The 18,107-nt window shown below is 38.7% G+C and overlaps 1 protein-coding gene across 4 annotated transcripts in view; it reads right to left on the reverse strand.

Moving 5' to 3' along the window:
* Nucleotides 1-18,107, reverse strand: part of RGL1 (ral guanine nucleotide dissociation stimulator like 1) — a 224,635-nt gene that overhangs the window by 68,051 nt on the left and 138,477 nt on the right. For all 4 annotated transcript variants that reach the window (XM_032862657.1, XM_032862655.1, XM_032862656.1 and 1 more), the window contains one exon: nucleotides 14,942-15,150. In XM_032862657.1, coding sequence (XP_032718548.1) covers nucleotides 14,942-15,150 — 209 coding nt within the window. The remainder of the gene's footprint in view (nucleotides 1-14,941; nucleotides 15,151-18,107) is intronic.

Here is an 18,107-nt window from a genome sequence, read left to right on the forward strand (position 1 = left end):
AGGGGGAGCAGCAGGCGGAGAAAGAGGAAGAAGCAGGCTCCGCACTGAGCAAGGAGCCCGAGGAGGGGCTCAATCCCAGGACCCTGGGATCATGACCTGAGCTTAGCTGAAGGCAGACGCTTAACTAACTGGGCCATGCAGGTGCCCCTCCACCTTTCACTTTTAAGGACCCTTGTGATTCCACTGAATCTACTCAGATAATCCAAGATAATCTCCTTATTTTAAGGTCAGCTAATCAGCAACCTTAATTCTGCTCTGCCTGGAACCCGATTATTCATATTCCAGGGGGCATTATACTGTCTGCCATGGATAGTTATGTAAGTTATTGTAAATGTTGTATCCTTTATCATTTTATGAGCTGAACCATTTTCTTCCACCTGATAAAGCGTGAACCAGCAATAGCATGGGACCTTTCGTGAAGGACGTGCCTTATAAAAATTTTCAATGCTCTTTTCAATGTCAGAAGCACTGAAACCAAAAGATTCTCATGGCCCTTGTCATAATCCTCTCTTCTATCAGCAAATATTTTTATCTTCCAGTCACAGTAAATAAGATATGAGTCCAATGTGTCTTTCAACAAACTGCCTTTTTTTTTTTCCTAAACTCGTAACATCTATACCATCCAAGGGTTTTCTTGCCCATGGGATCATCAACACTCAATACTAAAGAAAATCTGTTTAAACTCATCTGATTTAATACAAATCCTAGAAATGGCTTTCATTTTCTAAGAAATTCTCACCCTAGGGGGATATCCAGTACGTCTGTATTTTAAGCTAGAAAAGGAAACAAAGAAATGTTAGGATTTCCTGAAAGCTTTCCCACTGTATGAACGGGATGAGCATCCTGGAGCCAACTGACCAATAAATCTCAACTTTCTCATGGATTCTAGAACAAAAGCCTCAATAAGTGAACCACTCTGTTTGTTTCCTCTTGATTTTGTGGTGAGCTGGAGAGGGGAGTTACTAAAATAAACGAAGAGAATGGTACGGCACTATTTTGACAAACTTTCCTATGTAAGTGATGGAAGGTAGATATAAAAAACTTTCAGAAGAAGCCAAAGTATAGGAAAAAAATCACATTATGAGTTCAACAGTAACATTTAATGCACGTGTTACTGCTGTAAGAGACCAGCAAGTGGAGTTGACTTATGGTTACTACTGTAAGATACTGTGGAGCCCTAGTCTAAGGAAATTAGATTCCAGTATCCGCTCCCAAGAGCTCTCTGTTCATAACTCTCTGACTTCACATCTGAAAGAGCAGAGGGAAGATATTAGAGACTCTGCCTTCCATTAAAAGAGAAGGAAGTGGGATGCCTGGGTGGCTCAGTGGGTTAAAGCCTCTGCCTTCGGCTCAGGTCATGATCCCAGGTCCCAGGATCAAGCCCCACATTTGGGCTTTCTGCTCAGCGGGGAGCCTGTCCCACCCCTTCCCACCCCCCTCCCGCCACCCTCTGCCTCTCTGCCTACTCATGATCTCTGTCTGTCAAATAAATAAATAAAATCTTTAAAAAAAAGAGAGAGAGAAGGAAGTAATGGAGACTCATGAGCACTGCATGGAAGCACAAATTTAGGACTACTGGGCAAGTGCATAGTTCTATTCCAGAACTAAGTTAAAAAATTATTTTAAAATGAGGTTTAACATCTCAAAAAAATCTCAAAACGCTTACCTAGCTCTTCATGCTAAGAAGGTATTGGAGAGCTGAATGTATTTGTGTTATGATCTTTTGAAAGATGTTTTACTATGACCACCTCACAGTTCCCAGGGGCAAAAAAGATTTTTCTTCGAAGTGTACATTTGCTCAAGAAAATGAGAAGAAAGCCATAGAGAGGTAGAAAAAATACTGTCCAAAGACATATATGATAAAGATTTATTATCCAAAAAGTACAAAAACTCCTAAAATTCAATAGTAGGAAATTGAACAACATAATTAAAGAATGAGCAAAAAAGAACTTCCAGTTTCCAGTCCAGCACGTAAGGAGCTTACAAGTAGCCACTCCATCCTAACAACAAGTGAAAAGCTGACTAAACTGAAAAATGAACAACTATTCTTAGATCCATCAGAAAAGTGGGGTCATGGGCAAACCACTGTTCTTCATAACGGAAGAGACAGAGAGGCAGATACAAAGAATCACAACTTATCAGAGCAGACATTCCATGGAAACCAGCGCCAGAGTAGGAAAACCTGAAATGTAATTACTGAATTGCTGGTGGCTCAGTGTGGACACAACTAAGAAAGATAAACTATAGGGGGACGCAGTCACAGATGTACTGCCACACTTTTTTGAGTTTTACCTCCAGGAGACTGACCAGGTTCCCACAGTAAGTATCAGAGAAAAATCTCCTGGTACAAGGGCACCTAGGTGGCTCAGTCAGTTAGGTGTCTGGCTTCAGTTCAGGTGATGATCTTGGGATCCTGGGATCAAGCCCCATGTTAGGCTCCCTGCTCAGTGGGGAGTCTGCCTCTCTCTCCCTCCCTCATGCTCACACACTCTCTCTCTCAAATAAATAAATAAATAAATAAAATCTTTCTTTAAAAAGTCTTACATAAATAAATTAATAAAATCTTTAAAAATGAAGTCTCTTGGTACTTGTAGCAAGGGAAGGTGAAAAGGAACCATCTTGAAATACACCAAGTATTCTGTTCTTTTTAAGAACACCTGCTCTCAGGACAAACTATTTTACCAGACCCTAATCTACTCAGGGAAAGGAAAATGTCTGCTCTATGCTTTTCTAGTCTTCCACGTGGGGGAAAGGAAATACCCATCTTGAAGCCCCCCTCGCTATCCTTTCACTAAGAGAGGGAGGGGAGAAAAAAAACAACTAAGCACTGGTGAAGCTCAGCCCAGGGGCAGATGTTCACCATTAGAGTGAAACCTAATCAGAGGATTACAGAAAGCTTCCCTTCCCCTGCATTTCAAGTACCCTAGGAAAGACCAATTTCCTTTCACTGGGTATATCATATCCACCTTTCATGAAAATATTATAATGCACATTAAAAGGCAAAAAAGCAAAACAAAACAAAAAAACGAAACACACTGTGAAGAGACTAAACAAGCATCAGAACCAGAGTCAGAGCAGAAATATCAGATTAGGAATTTTTTAAAACTATGATTAGCTTCTTAGGGAACTGAAGGGAAAAAGTAGACAACATACAAGGATAGATAATGTAAGCAGAGAAATGGAAACAGAGAAGAAGAAAGGAATACTAGAAATCACAAACATCGTAACAGAAATGAAGAATGCCTTTTAGGGACCCATTAGTAGATTCTGTAGAGAAAGAATCTCTACATTAGAGAATATGAAAATAGATACTTCTAAAACTGAGAAGCAAATAAACAAATACAAAACACAAAAACAAATTTAAAAAGTCCTCCTCCAAAAGAAGAGAATATCAAGCATTATGGGACCATTACAAAAGGTATAACATATGTGTAATGGGAGGATCAGAAGGAAACAGAAACAATATCTAAAGGACTAACGAAGAAGAAATGAATGATAATTTCCCCAAATTAATGTCAGACACAAAACCACAAATTCAAGAAGCTCAGAGAACATCAAGAGAGATAAATGCCCAAAACACTACACCTAGGCATATCATGTTCAAACTTCAGAAAATCAAAGACAAAGAAAAAATCTTGGAAAAATCACAGCAAACAAAACAAAAGAAGAACACCTTACCTGTAAAGGAGCAAAAATCAAAATTATATCCAAGTTCTTCTCAGAAGCTATGCAAGCATGAAGAGAGTGAAGTGAAATACCTAAAATGTTGAGAGAGAAACCCACCAACCTGAAATTCTGCACTCTTTGAAACTATCCTTCAAAAGCAAAGGAGAAATAAAGACTTTCTCAAATGAACAAAAACAAAAATCGAGGCAATTTTTAGCCAGTAGACCTGCCTTGCAAGAAAGGTTTAAAGAAGTTCCTCAGAGAGAAGAAATATGATATAGGTCAGAAATTCATATCTACATGAAACTCACACAAGAATAAATTGAGAACCTGAACAAACCTGTATTTGTTAAAGAAACTGAATCAATAATCAGTAACCTTCCAAAACAGAAATACCAGGTCCAGATGGGCTCCTTGGTAAGTTCTACCAAACATTTAAGGAAGAAATTACACTGATTCTCTACAATGTCTTTCAGAAGATAGGATCAAAGGGACTACTTCCTAATTCATTCTATAAGGCAAGTATTAACCCAATACCAAAACCAGATAAAGACATTAGAAGAAAACTAGAGACCAACATCTCTCATGAATATAGATGCAAAAAATCTCAAAAGAAAAAGCAAATTAAATCCAACAATATAAAAAAGAATTATATACCATAACCAAGTTAGATTTATTCTAAGTATACAAACCTGGTTCAACATTTGAAAATCAGTTCATGTAATCTATAACATCAACAGTTAATGAAGAAAAAAATCACATGATCAAATCAATAGATACAGAAAAAGTAGATGACAAAAATCAAACACTCATTCATGATAAAACTCTCAACAGACCAGGAATAGGGAAAATTTTCCTCAACTTGATAAATAATATCTACAAGAAATCTACAGGTAACATCATACTTAACAATGAGAAACTCAAAGCTTTCCCACTCCCATCAGGAACAAGGCAAGATGTCCCCTCTCACCACTGCATTTAAACATTCTTCTGGAAATCCTAGCTAATACAAAAAGCAAAAACAAAAAACAAGAAAAGGAAATAAAACGTACACAGATTGGGAAGAAGGAAATAAAACTATCTTTGTTTGCAGATAACATAATTATCTATGGAAAATCTGAAAAAAAAAATCAACCAAAAACTCTGGGAACTAATAAGTAATTATAGTAAGATTACAGAATACAAGGTTAACATACAAAAGTTAATTGCTTTCATATATACTAGCAATGAACAAGTGGAATTTGAAATTAAAAACACTTAAGCCCTTCACAATAGCACCTTCCCGAAAATAAAATATTATGTATAAATCTAAAAAAAATGTAAAAGATTTATATGAGCTAAACTACAAAACCCTTATAAAATATATCAAAGAACAACTAAAAGAGAAATGTTCCATGTTCATGGATAGGAAGACTCAATACTGTCTAAATGTCAGTTCTTCCCAACTTGATCTATAAACTCAATGCACTCTCAACCAAAATCCTAGCAAGTTATTCTGTGGATATTGATAAATGGATTTTAAAGTTTATTTGGAGAGGCAAAAGACCCAGAATAACCAACTCAATTTTCAAAGAGAACAAAGTCATAAGATTGATGCTACCTGACTTGAAGACTTACTGTATAAAGCTATAATAATCAAAACTATATGGTATTGGTGAAAGCAGACAAAGAGATCAATAGAGCGGATTATATGAACTGATTTTCAAATGTTGAACCAGTTTTGTACACTTGGAATAAATCCAATAGAGTAGATCTATCTACCAAAAATAGATTCACATGAATACGGTTAACTGATCTTCAACAAAGGAGCAAAAGCAATACAATGGAGCAAAGATAGTCTCTTCAACAAATGATGAGTGATAGAACAACTGCATATTCACATTAAAAAAAAAATGAATCTAGACATGACCTTACACCTTTCACAACAATCAACTCAAAATGGGTCACAGACCTAAATGTAAAACATGACACTATAAAACTTCTAGATGATAGAAAACTTAGATGATCTTGGGTATAACAATGTCCTTTTATTTCTTTTTTTTTTAAGATTTTGGTTTTTTTTTTAATTTTATTTTTTCAGTGTTCCAAGATTCATTGTTTATGCACCACACCCAGTGCTCCATGCAATATGTGCCCTCCTTAGTACCTACCACCAGGCTCACCCAACCTCCCACCCCTCTCCCTTCCAAAACACTCAGTTTGTTTCTCAGAGTCCATAGTCTCTTACGGTTCATCTCCCCCTCCAATTTCCCTTAATTCACTTATACTTTCCTTCTCCTAGTGTCCTCCATGTTTATTTGTAAGTAATCTCTGTACCCATTGTGGGGCTCAAACCCACAATCCCTAATCAAGAGTTGCATGCTCCACTGACTGAGGCAGCCAGGTGCCTCAACAATGTCCTTTTAAATACAAGAGCAAGGCACAAATCATGAAAGAAAATAATGATAAGCTGGACATCTTTAAAATTTAAAAAACTACTGCACTGCAAAAGATAATGTTAAGAAATGAGAAGACAAGCCAAAGACTTGGAGAAAACATTTGCAAAACTCACATCTGATAAAGGACTGTTATCCAAAATATACAAAGAACTCTTAAAACTCAACAATATGAAAACAACACAATTTTAAAAAATGGGCAGAAGACCTAAACAGATACATTGCCAAAGAAGATAGATGAGAAATAAGCACATGAGAAGATTTTTAGCATCATATGTCATTATGGAACTGCAAATCTAAAATACAGTGAGATACCATTACACACCTATCAGAATGGCCTAAATCCAAAACATTGACAATACCAAATGCTGACAATGATGTGGAGCAACAGGAACTCTTGTTGAATGCTAGTGGGAATGCATCTTAAAAAAATAAACATACTCTTCCCCCATGATCCAGCATTTTTGCTCCTTGATAAATTTACCCTAAGAAGTTGAAAACTTTGGTCCACACAAAAACCTATAGATGGATGTTTACAACACTTTCATTTTATTTTATTATTTAATTGCCAAAACATAAAAACAACAAAGATGCCCTTTAGTGGATGAATAAGTAAACTGTGGCATATTCAGACAATGGAATATTATATGGCACTAAAAAGAAAAGAGCTATTAAGTCATGAAAAGACACAGAGGAGCCTTAATTGCATGTTACTAAGTGAAAGAACCCAATTGGAAAGGCTACATATTGCATGATCCGAACGATGTGACATTCTGGAAAAGGCAAAACTATGGGTGCAGTAAAAAAAAAAATCAGTGATTTCCAGGGATTGGGTGGGAAGAGGGAAAGAATGAATAGAGCACAGAGGATATTTAGGGCAGTGGAACTATTCTGTATAATGCTGTAATAATGGATGCACGTCATTATACATTTGTCCAAACCCATAGAATGTATAACACCAAGTGTGAACCCTGATTTAACTATGGACTTTGGGTGATAATGATATATCTGTCATTGTAATTGTAACAAATGTACCACTCTATGTGGGACGTTGATAATGAGCAGGAGGTATGTGGGAACTCTCGGTACTTTCCACAATTCTGCTATGAACCTTAAATTCTATTTTTAAAAAAGTCTCTCTTTTTAAAGTACATATCGAACCCTCACTGCCTTGATAGTAATGGTACAAGTCTTTAGATTTACTTGTACGTCCCACCAAATGGAGGCAGATGCTGGGTAATGTTCATGGTTGTACCTTTCAATGCGAGTGCTCATAATAGGCATGAATAACACATAAACCATTATTTAGCCATCTTGGACAGATAGTTCCTAAGAACCAACGGCTGATACCATTCCCAAGGATACAGCTGTGAACAGCAGAGGCATGGAGACAGTCAAGAAATAAGCAAGATAAATAAAAAAGGGAATTTCCAAAAGTAGAAAGTTCCATGAAGAAAGAAAAACTGATGGCAATTTCTTAAACACTCCCAGCCACTATACTAAGAACTTTGTACCATCAAGCTTAAACCTCATAATAACTCTATAAGTATTAGGGTTATTTTTCATTCTAATACTATAGGCATGGAAACTGAAGCTAGTAAGATAAATAACTTGCCCCATGTTGCGTAGCAAGTAAGAAGTGCAAAACTGTAATCAAATTCATTTTCTTACTTCTGAGTTCATGCTCACTCTATTTATTACATGAATCCCCTAAAAGAAAGACAGAAAAACCGCTTTTCCCATAAATATTCTAAAACTCTGAAAGGAAACGAAAGCATATTTGGCACTTATGACAAAGTCTATGGAATTAATGAAATGTTTTCAAGCTTTATATTAAGTTTCTAATTCCACTTAGTTAACACACAGTGTTACATTAGTCTCAGGTGTACAATGTAGTGAATCAACACTTCTGTACAACAGCCTGTGCTCTTCACAAGTGCACGCCTTAACCCCCACCACCTATTTCACCCATCCCCCCACCCCATACCCTCTAGTGACCATCAGTTTGCCTCTCCAATTAATTCTATATTTTGATTTGTGTCTGTCTCTCACTTTTTCCCTGTTTGTTTCTTAAATTTCATACATGAGTGAAATCGAATGGTATTTGTCTTTCTCTGACTTATTTTGCCAAGCTTTACATTTGATCCACTCTTCTCTTCACTCAGCAAGGTCAGCTCCATTCTTGCTGGTTATTGGAACAGCATCTTTTATATCGTTACTACTCCAGGTGTTACTACTCCAGATGTCGTAAGTATGGCTTTAAGATTACTATCTCCATAGTGATAATATATTTGCATAAATCCTCCCAAGCTTTCTCATTTACTATACCCCTGTCCTCCGAGAAGAATCCTCGCTGGGAAGCAGCAGAGTCAGGTCAGTGGATCTGACCTGAGCACATCAAATAAACAGAAACACTCTAGACACACAGACCCAAGAGTGACCTTGATAGTCCGTGGCCTATTCAACCCCCTACATCTCTGGCCCACATCCAGTTTTGTTTGGGTAATATCCAGCCCCCAAATCATCTCTTAATTGTCTCTGTCACAGAATCTAGCTCTTACACCCCAAGGCTTGTACAAAGCCTGATTATATGCATTTATTTGTATAGGAATTTAATGTTACTTTCCCCCCACTAGCCATTAAATATGAAGAGTACAGGAGTTATGACCAGTTGGTCCACCATTATATACAAGACACTTTCTACAGTACATATTAAACATCTCGTAGCTATCATTTGAAAAGACGAACACACAGGAATATTGACGTCCAAGTGAACTGCTCACAAGCATGTGAAGAGAGTAATGTAGTTTCCAAGGAGAGTCAACTGAGTAGAACTGAGGGGGATCCCCAAATCACCCTTTCTTTTAAAATGGCATTAACAGATCATGGGAAGTAATATGGTATGCTTGGAAAAAGATTCCAACTCAGAAAGAGGTAGGTTTTAATTCCCGCTCTGCTAGTTACTGATTCAATGTTTCTGAGCCTCAGTTTTCTTTTCTGTAAACAGGGAGGTAATGCGATGACAGATAATCTGAGACGAAGTCTGTGTAAATGCATGGCAAGAAAACATGAAAAGAAGAGATAAGTTGAAAGACCCTTGGAAGTAGTGTCATCTCTGTGACCTAAGCAAGCAAATTCAAGTCAGACTGATCTTGAAGTATAATGTTTATGGATGTCTTTAACCTTTACCCTCTTCAAAAGGCCTCCACTGGGAGAGTTCACTGGAAATGAAGGGGTAGTTCACATGTGCTCAGTCCTTTCCAAACTGTGAATTAGGTGCCAACAGTGGCTAAGCAAAAGTTTCTGGAGACACATTCACCCCTATTCCGCTTGTCCCTGGCATTCTGATTACTTCTGATAGGAGAGATACAGATCAGAGAATGATCAGGAAGTGGCCCCAAAGTAGCTAATAGGACAGGTGTCTAAAGAAAAGTCTAGGTATGGGTATAAACATTTCATGGTCTTCTGTGAGGATCACCAGTTGAGGTGGCGTTCTCCCTACATTTGAGCTTGGGTATTTTCAGTGGGACCTAACTCCCTTACCTTTTTTTAATGGTATGGTGGGAAGAATGTATGTTTAAGTGGCACGTATGTTTGAAGTTCGAGAAAATAAAATCTCAAAGCATTAACACAAATAGCTGAGCCACAATTCAAAACTTTCTCTTAGGTTAAAAGGAAGCCAATGAGCCCCCGAATTAACTGAGCCATGGTGACAAGCACAGAAAACAGGATTCCTGGCAAACTGCTGATAAGCCCAAGCAAGAGAAAAAGCAAACACGTGGAATTACTATATATGAATTCAAACCACTGTCTATTGGTCAATCACAAATAATCATATTAGCAGAATGAAAAAAACTATTAAATTTTTTTTAACCACAAAAAGTTCCATATGAGAAAAGCCACAGGATTGGGAATCTTAAGGAAAATCAAAGCTTGACTTCAAATAAGCTTTCCCCAACAACAAAAAACAAAAAACAAATAAGCTTTCCCCTGGGGATAAATAAAGACTGTGGCATCTGCCATCCATCCATTCTTGACTGGTTAGGATTAGCACATCCTATAATAACTTCTCAGTGCTGATTCCACAAAAGATAAGCAATCTACTATTAAGAAACCAAGAGAAATCACAAAAAGGTCACATCAGAGACTCACAAACAACCCGACCACGATTTACTAACAAGAAAAGAGTGTGTCGAATTTATCTTCAGAGAAGATAAGTCTGTGCAGTTTAATTGCTTACCTTCCAATTATAGACATTAAAACTCCCAGCAACCAATGTAAGGACCCAGTGTTCCACAGTATCTGCATTTTGGTTAAAATTAAACAAAGATTAACATCTGGTCACACAATCTAAGTGAGTAGGAAATGGGGAGAAAGAAATATTCACGTCGAAGTCTGTATACACATGGACAAATCAGATTTTCACAGAAGCAGCAAAATGAATGAGATTTACTTCTCCGAACTTCTACAGAACATGTTGGAGTTTGATTTTTACACCACCTTAAGTGGTTGCCTACTTGTTTTATGAGTGTAAGCCTCATCTTTTGCAGTAAAATATTAAGTTCTCGGGGGGTAGATCCAGGTTTTTACAGAGCATATGGAATTCGAAGGGTCCTCTCTAAGAATATAAAATTGTGAATCCAAATTATGTAAGACAGTATTGCAAGTGAGTGAGTGACCCTGGAGGTTAAGTACCAAAGGCTTCACAGTAAATTCCCAAGGGTGAGAACCAACCAAGTCTTGTATTTCTGTTTCATACAAATGCTGTCTTGCAGAGTACTGGGTATTTTACAGGTACTGAGCGCCCGCTGATTCCACTCATTTCAGAAGCAAGCAAAGGGCAGGACTAGGAGATGAAATTTAAGGCCAACCCATGGCCTAGCCAAGCAGGTCAAGATAAATCTTAACTCTTTTGTTCAGTGACACCTTAAATGATAATTTGAAGTAAACTAAATTTGAATTCTGAATTCAAATTCTGAATTCTGAATTATAAATCTGAATTCATGCTGATTGTGTTACTTAGTAACTGTTATCCGGTTCATCTTTTAAAAATCCAAAATTGGGTATCTCCTATAATAGAACAAAGAGAAGATTTTAAAAATCATCAAATAAAAGCTGGATGTACGTGAGTCACAGACTAAACACGCTAGTTCCTGTGTGTACGTCCACTATCTATGATGAAGGGCTGGAATTCATGTGCGTTCCTTTACTGACTGCAGACATCTGTGGCCTATTATCAGTGGAGTTGCCCCATAAGTAGAAGAGGTTGCCTATTCCAAAGGAAACTTGTAGGAGTTTTTGAAGTGCTAACCTATTTCCCCATACTGCTGGCCAACTGTATACTCCATATACTGCATTCTTTATATACTCATGAAATAGCCAGAAGAAAACTCACATAATTCTCCAAGTTCTATTTATAGGTGTGAGATACTATACAAGCAAACAAACCATGAAAGATATGACTCACTAATCCCACAGATTCATATACCAGGCTTAACATTTGTAAGTGCTGCCATGCAAAAAAACTACAGAACTTTCTATCTGTGCTGAAGTCCAGAGTTATCATATCCAGATCAATGCATGACAAAGGACAGACATTTTGTCAATGTTCCTGAATATGAACATATGAATAACCGTTGGTCCAAATGATGTCACTCTGCCTTGCACCGATGAGGAAAATATCTTGAGAAAAACTCAGTTATCAATAACCTTAATCACACTGGAATAGAACTTTATTATCACAGGCCTTACTTAAGACTGATAGATAGGACCACCAAAAAAATTGCTTTAAATGTCTCCATGAAAAATATTAATAAACAACTTTTATTTTTTTAATATTTATTTATTTGAGAGAGAGAGAGAGCACATGTGAGTGAGTGTGGGATGGAGCGGCAGAGGGAGAGAGAAACTTAAGCAGGCTCTGAGAACCAAGAGTTCAACGCCCAACCAACCGAGCCACCCAGGTGACCCATTAATAAAAAACTTTTAAAACCAGGGACAGGGGTGCCTAGGTAGCTCATCCAGTTAAGCACCTGTCTTCGGCTCAGGTACTGATCCTGGGATCCTGGGATCTAGCTACACGTTCTGCTCCCTGCTCAGCACGGAACCTGCTTGCTTTTCCCTCTCCTCACCTCCCTGCTCCCCACCCCCACCGCTCATGCCCTCTCTCTCTCTCTTAAATAAATAAATGAATAAATAATAAAACCAAGGGACACATTAGGAAAAATATGTCTAACATACGACAGGCAAAAAACTAATTTCATAATATTAAAGAATTACACTTAGATGATCAATAATTAGACGACAATAGTTCAAAACAAAAATAAGAAAAGGATATGAACAGACATAAATAGAAAACACAAATGCCCAGTAAATGTTTTAAAGATGCTAAACCTCAGTCACAAATGTAAGAAACATAAACTTAAAAGCAATGAGCTATTTTTCAATGGACAGATCATAATAGAGGTGGTTTCAATGATAGTGGTGAAAACATCCACAGTTCACAAGGGTGTGGGGAAAGCGAAGGAACAGGCAACTCTCATTCTCTGTGACAGGAGCGTGGTTGATACAGCTTTCTGGAGGGGGACTTAGCAATACCTTTCACACTTCAAAATGTTTATATATTTTGCCCCATTGGTCACTCTTCTATGAAATTATCCTACAGAATTCTCAAAGATATATATTCAAAAACACTCTTTGCAGCATTGTTCAAAAAATTAAAAAAAAAAAACTTAAAAACTAGAGAGACCTTAACTGCCCACCCACAGAATAATCTATTCCATAAATACTATACAGCCACTAAAAAGAATATGGTAAATCCATCTATATGTGATTCTGAAATAACGGTATCTTACATTTCTTGAGCTTTCAATATGCTAGCCAGTATTTTAAGCTTTTCACATATGTTTATTCTCTTAATAAACAAAACATCTCTAAGACGGGGCGCCTGGGTGGCTCAGTGATTTGAGTGTTGGACTCGCGGTTTTGGCTCAGGTCATGATCTCAGGGTCATGAGATCGAGCCCTACATTGGTCTCTGGGCTCAGAGGGGGAGTTTCTTTGAGATTCTCTCTCCCTCTTCCTCTGCCCCTCCCCTGATTTGTGCTCTCTCCTGAATAAAATAAATAAATCTTTAAAAAAAAATCTCCAAGATATATAAATTTAAAAAAAAGTTGCAGAACAGACTGTGTACTATGATTCTATCTGTATCATATAAAAAATATATTTTTGACAAATATCAAATATGAACAAATATTATATATATTTACATATGTGTATGTGTATGTGTATACATATGTATATATGCCCAGAAAAATTGGGGAAGAATACAAAAGGAATGGTAGACAGTGATTACCTAAGAGGAATGGCACTTGGGGGAAAAGAAAATGTTTACTTTCATAATTTTCTGAATTGTTTGAACTTTTCACTATATATGGAATACTTACATTTTTTAAAAGAATTTATTTACTTGAGAGAGAGTGACAGAGATAGCAAGAGAGAGAATGAACAGAGGGAGAGAGACAGAGGAAAAGGGAGATGCAGGCTCCCCACTGAGCAGGGAGCCTGATGTGGGGCTTGATCCCAGGACTGAGCCAAAGGCAGACACTTACTGACTGAGTTACCCAAGAGTCTCTGTTACTTCTATTCTTAAAATGTTAATATGTGTTATCTGCCTAACTAGATTATGATCTCTTTAATTTTTTTCTTTCTACTTCTAAATTTTTTTTAAACCTAATAAAAGATATTTGGGACAATGTAGCAATATGAGAAAAACGTGAATATCTCCTTTTTATACCCTTCTATGAGCACATGAGCGTATAGTACTTTCAAAATGTTTTAAAAACCACCCAAAAGTCAGCATTCAACTACTCCAACAAAAACGTCCTATCTCATTTTCTTTCTTAGGCAGGAAACCCCGGAATGTAAGGATTTAGATGAGAGCTCTCATGTGTCTAGAACAACTGTCTGACGGATGGCTTTCTTCCTCCCAAAATCAAGTCAATTTAATAACAATTTATTAAAAGGTCAAGCTTAATTGTAAATAAAGCCAAAATGAGGGGGGAAATAGAATTATCAATGTGTGAATTACAATACACCCTGCTCTGCCATATGTAACATGGGACTTGACAACATAAACCCAGGATAACATCTCTGTGCCTGTCCGCAGAGCAGTCGAGGCACAGGGACTGTTAACAGTATCACCGCCATCATTATTGAAGCTCCCATCCACTAGCTTCTTCCTACGGGTCTAATGCTGAACTCCACACTTCACATATATTAGCCTTTTTTTTTTTTAATATTTTATTTATTTATTTGACAGACAAGTAGGCAGAGAGGCAGGCAGAGAGAGAAAAGAAGAGGCAGGCTCCCCACTGAGCAGAGAGCCCGTTCCTGGGACCCTGGGATCATGACCTGAGCCGAAGGCAGAGGCTTCAACCCACTGAGCCCCCCAGGCGCCCCTATATTAGCATATTTAATTCTCCAAACAACCCAGTAAGATTCCTGGTGACTGATTATTTACTAGAATAACATAAAATTAGGAACATATGGAGAAAATAGAAACTGAAATCCGCAACCGAACCTAGATTTATAGCATATACTCCTAAATATTTTATAGATTTTTTTATAAGGTATTTCTACCAGAAATAAACCATAAAATGGCTCCTGAATAGCCTCCGTGCCACTTGTTCCAGAAGTTGTTCCTTCCAGGTTATCCTTCCTCACGCACCCCACGCCGCATACCGAGTGCAGGGGAATCTGAAACGCACGCCCTCCCTCCGCAGAAAGCCTCCCCCGTTCCCCACTGTTTCTCTCCTCTCGCAAACTCCGCTGGAGTCTTACCTGTCCAGCAGCAGTTCGAGCACCTCTTTAGTGGAGGCAAAGCCTCTGTACGTTGACAGAAAGATGCTGATGTAGGTAAAGTCATTGTCCCCAAAGGCCGTCAGCAGGTTCTCCACCAGCTTCTCCAAGGTTCCAGCTTTGATGGTCCTGATCTTACAGGTTTCGTACTGACTGACGGTATGTCCTGGAGGCAGCTGGTCCCCTTCAACCTGTACAAAAAATTCATGATGAGGATCAGGCGAAAGAGCTCCCCAAAGTAAAACCCAAAACGCTGAGACTGCTGAAACGCAGCCTGTCAGGTTTTCCTTGCTCTTATTTCATTTCCCGATGAGCCATGGAAGGCAGTTCTCCCACCTGGGAGTGTAGTAGTGAGGTGGTGGGGGATGGGGTTGGGGGGACGCTACTTTACTTCATGGTGGTTACACTTGCTTCTCCTTGATGCCCTATCAAGAACCCGACTGCTGGGCTAAACTGGCCAAGGATGTTTCCTGTGAGCCCAGAATCAAGCTCAGCAGAAGTTAATCGATCATTTCCTTTGTATTGTTCCATGGTGAGATGTCAAGCTCGTTCTTACAGACAGCTCCTACAGTGGTGTGCTGGGGCTGATGCACACTGGCTTTGAAGAGGCGACTGTGAGATTTTCAGGACTTGCATGAGCCAGCTGACATCGTGTTACTGGGCTGAAAGACCAGCCATGGTCGGAGTGTGTCCTCCATGGAAATCTCTGGAGATCTGACCACGGTCTGATACTCTTCAGCTCACAAGAAGCAACAGCCTTCCTGATTCAATGTCATCAGCAGTCAATGGCATTGACCAGGAAGTGGCTAGACCAAGGAGCCCTGTGCTCATCCCTGGGGAGTAGTGGAAAGGGTGCGTGGGTGTATGACCCCTGCCTCCTGGAGACTTGTGCCCAACAACAAAGGACATGGGCTCCTGAGAAGTAGCTGTCACACAAGAATGACGCCGCGGATAGTACTGGCAGGTATGACTGCCCCTTGGGAAACATAAAACATAACAAGTGATTATGGATAAGATATGCAAAGCTCAAAATTGAGTCTGAGGGAAGAGAATTAAACGGAAGAAAAATAAGAATGTGCCTTACCTCCTGCCATAAATCTCTGCCTCACAAATTCTATAGAGATGCAATTTTCAGCTTAACGTGTCCTTCACAGGCACGAAGATGACCTACCAAGAGGATCTTTTTCTAAAATAAATCATCAGTGAGTGCCGATGCGGCAAACAATCGTCAGGCCGTTTTCCTCAATGGTGAGTTTAAATTGTGGCATGTTAGATTTTTCTAAACTGAAAGAGCCAGCCGTGTGAACATCGGGGAAGAGAAGCAAAGAACAGGGAACTGGATCTCTAAATGATAAGCCTGCGGTCACGAGGCCGCATGTTTTCTTTTTCTTCACCTGGCCTGTCCCGTGTTCAACCACTGGAAGGAAATTAGCTGGCAAGACTGCGTCCAGTAGGACCAAAGCGGTAGCTATTACTTTCAGAAAAGAGGGAGGGTAGCTCAACGTCATGATGTCTAAATGCTAGTGGGAATGAATAGTAAGACCCCACCTTCCATGGTGGGTGATTTTCTTTATTTCCTTCTCGAAGGATACTTTTACTTTACGAAGGAGCGGGATCTGGTCAGGCAAAATACCGAACAGGTCTGTAAGCCTACTTGGCCTGCTGACTCTGATCATGGTCTAGTAACCATCTTTTATCACTCTACATGTAGTTTCAAAAGAGGCCTGATAGTATCCGTCTGTCGTCCTAGGAGTGACAGTCCACTTGAAGCAGAAACAGTAAGTGGAAAGGATATAAGTACCTTTTTTACTGGTTAGTACAGTGTTGCCTGACGTGGGTACTATAAACACAGGTTCTAAAACAAAAGGTCCCGTGGCCAAGTTTGGGAACTCCAGAGTAAAACAAAGTCAAGCGCATTTCTTTACTGCAGAATTTGTCTTTAACAGGCTAACGTGTTATGAAACTCTAAGAGAAGGATATGATACATGATCCCTTCAAATGGACTTCCCTGTATTGTCTTAGCATCTTGCAGACCATCAAAATGAACCTACTTTGAAAAACGTTAGCTAAGTAAATCACTGCAGTGCATTTAAACTATATTTCACTTTTGCTACTTTTCACTTAAAAAAAAAAAAGACATGATAAAATACAAAGTCAATTTTGATCTTCCAATATCCCTATCCGTTTGACCTCTTCCTTAATGCCAAAATCCACGGACGTTTTCTATGTTTCACTTTGTCACTTCAGACAATCTGGTTCCAGAAAAATGACCAGCCTGATGATATTAAAAAGTAGTTTAAAAGACGTGCTTCGATGTCAAATGTTAACAACAGCCATGAAAAAGAACGGGTTCTCATTCTCCAGGGATATTCAAGCTCTAATTCTAAATCAAGCTTCCTTACCTTGTGACACTGTTTCCTTACCCAACAACAATCTTGTAATTTGAGGATTCTTATTTTACTCACCACGCAAATTCTGCTTTAAATCTGTTCTTCTTGAAAGTAAAAACGACTTAAAAGAACTAATTTTTCCCTGAGCACTGCTGTGGCCAAAAATTCAAACACTGAGAAAAATACTTGTCAAGGGACCTGATGAAGGGGGTCCCCTTTCCTGCCAGAAAGCAGATTTGGCAGGAAGCCAAGGCTCTCCCTTGGGAATGGAGTCCTGCTATTCATTAACCCAGTCGCTTCCTTTAGTCCTCCTTTTCCTCTGGGGGAAAAAAATCTCCATATGCTTGCCTGCTCCCCATACCTCCTGGTGACGGTTTTTGTTCCTCGGTGTTAGCATCTGTGCATTAGGAAGAACCATGCTGGAGCTAACAGAACAGCTCATAAAATACTTGGACTATTTGGATGTTAAAAATTATTCTCTAGGTATGGGAACGGGTCTGGTGCCTACAATCATTCTCACAAGAATTCACAACATGTGTTAAGGTATCAGAGCCCTCGCTTCATGTCACGTTCTGCCCATTCATTAAACACCCTAATATCAACTTGCTAGAGCAGGGGGGAAGGTTTTTGGAGACGAGTTCAAATTTACCAACCCTCACATAGTACATATTCTTGTGAAACCCAAATTTTGAAATTATCTACTTATTCCTGGAATTACATGGAAATAAAATTATACAAAAGTGAAACAGAAAACCCAA

Source organism: Lontra canadensis, unplaced genomic scaffold, assembly GCF_010015895.1.
Source record: "Lontra canadensis isolate GAN:19392208 unplaced genomic scaffold, GSC_riverotter_1.0 scaffold24, whole genome shotgun sequence".
NCBI lineage: Eukaryota > Metazoa > Chordata > Mammalia > Carnivora > Mustelidae > Lontra > Lontra canadensis.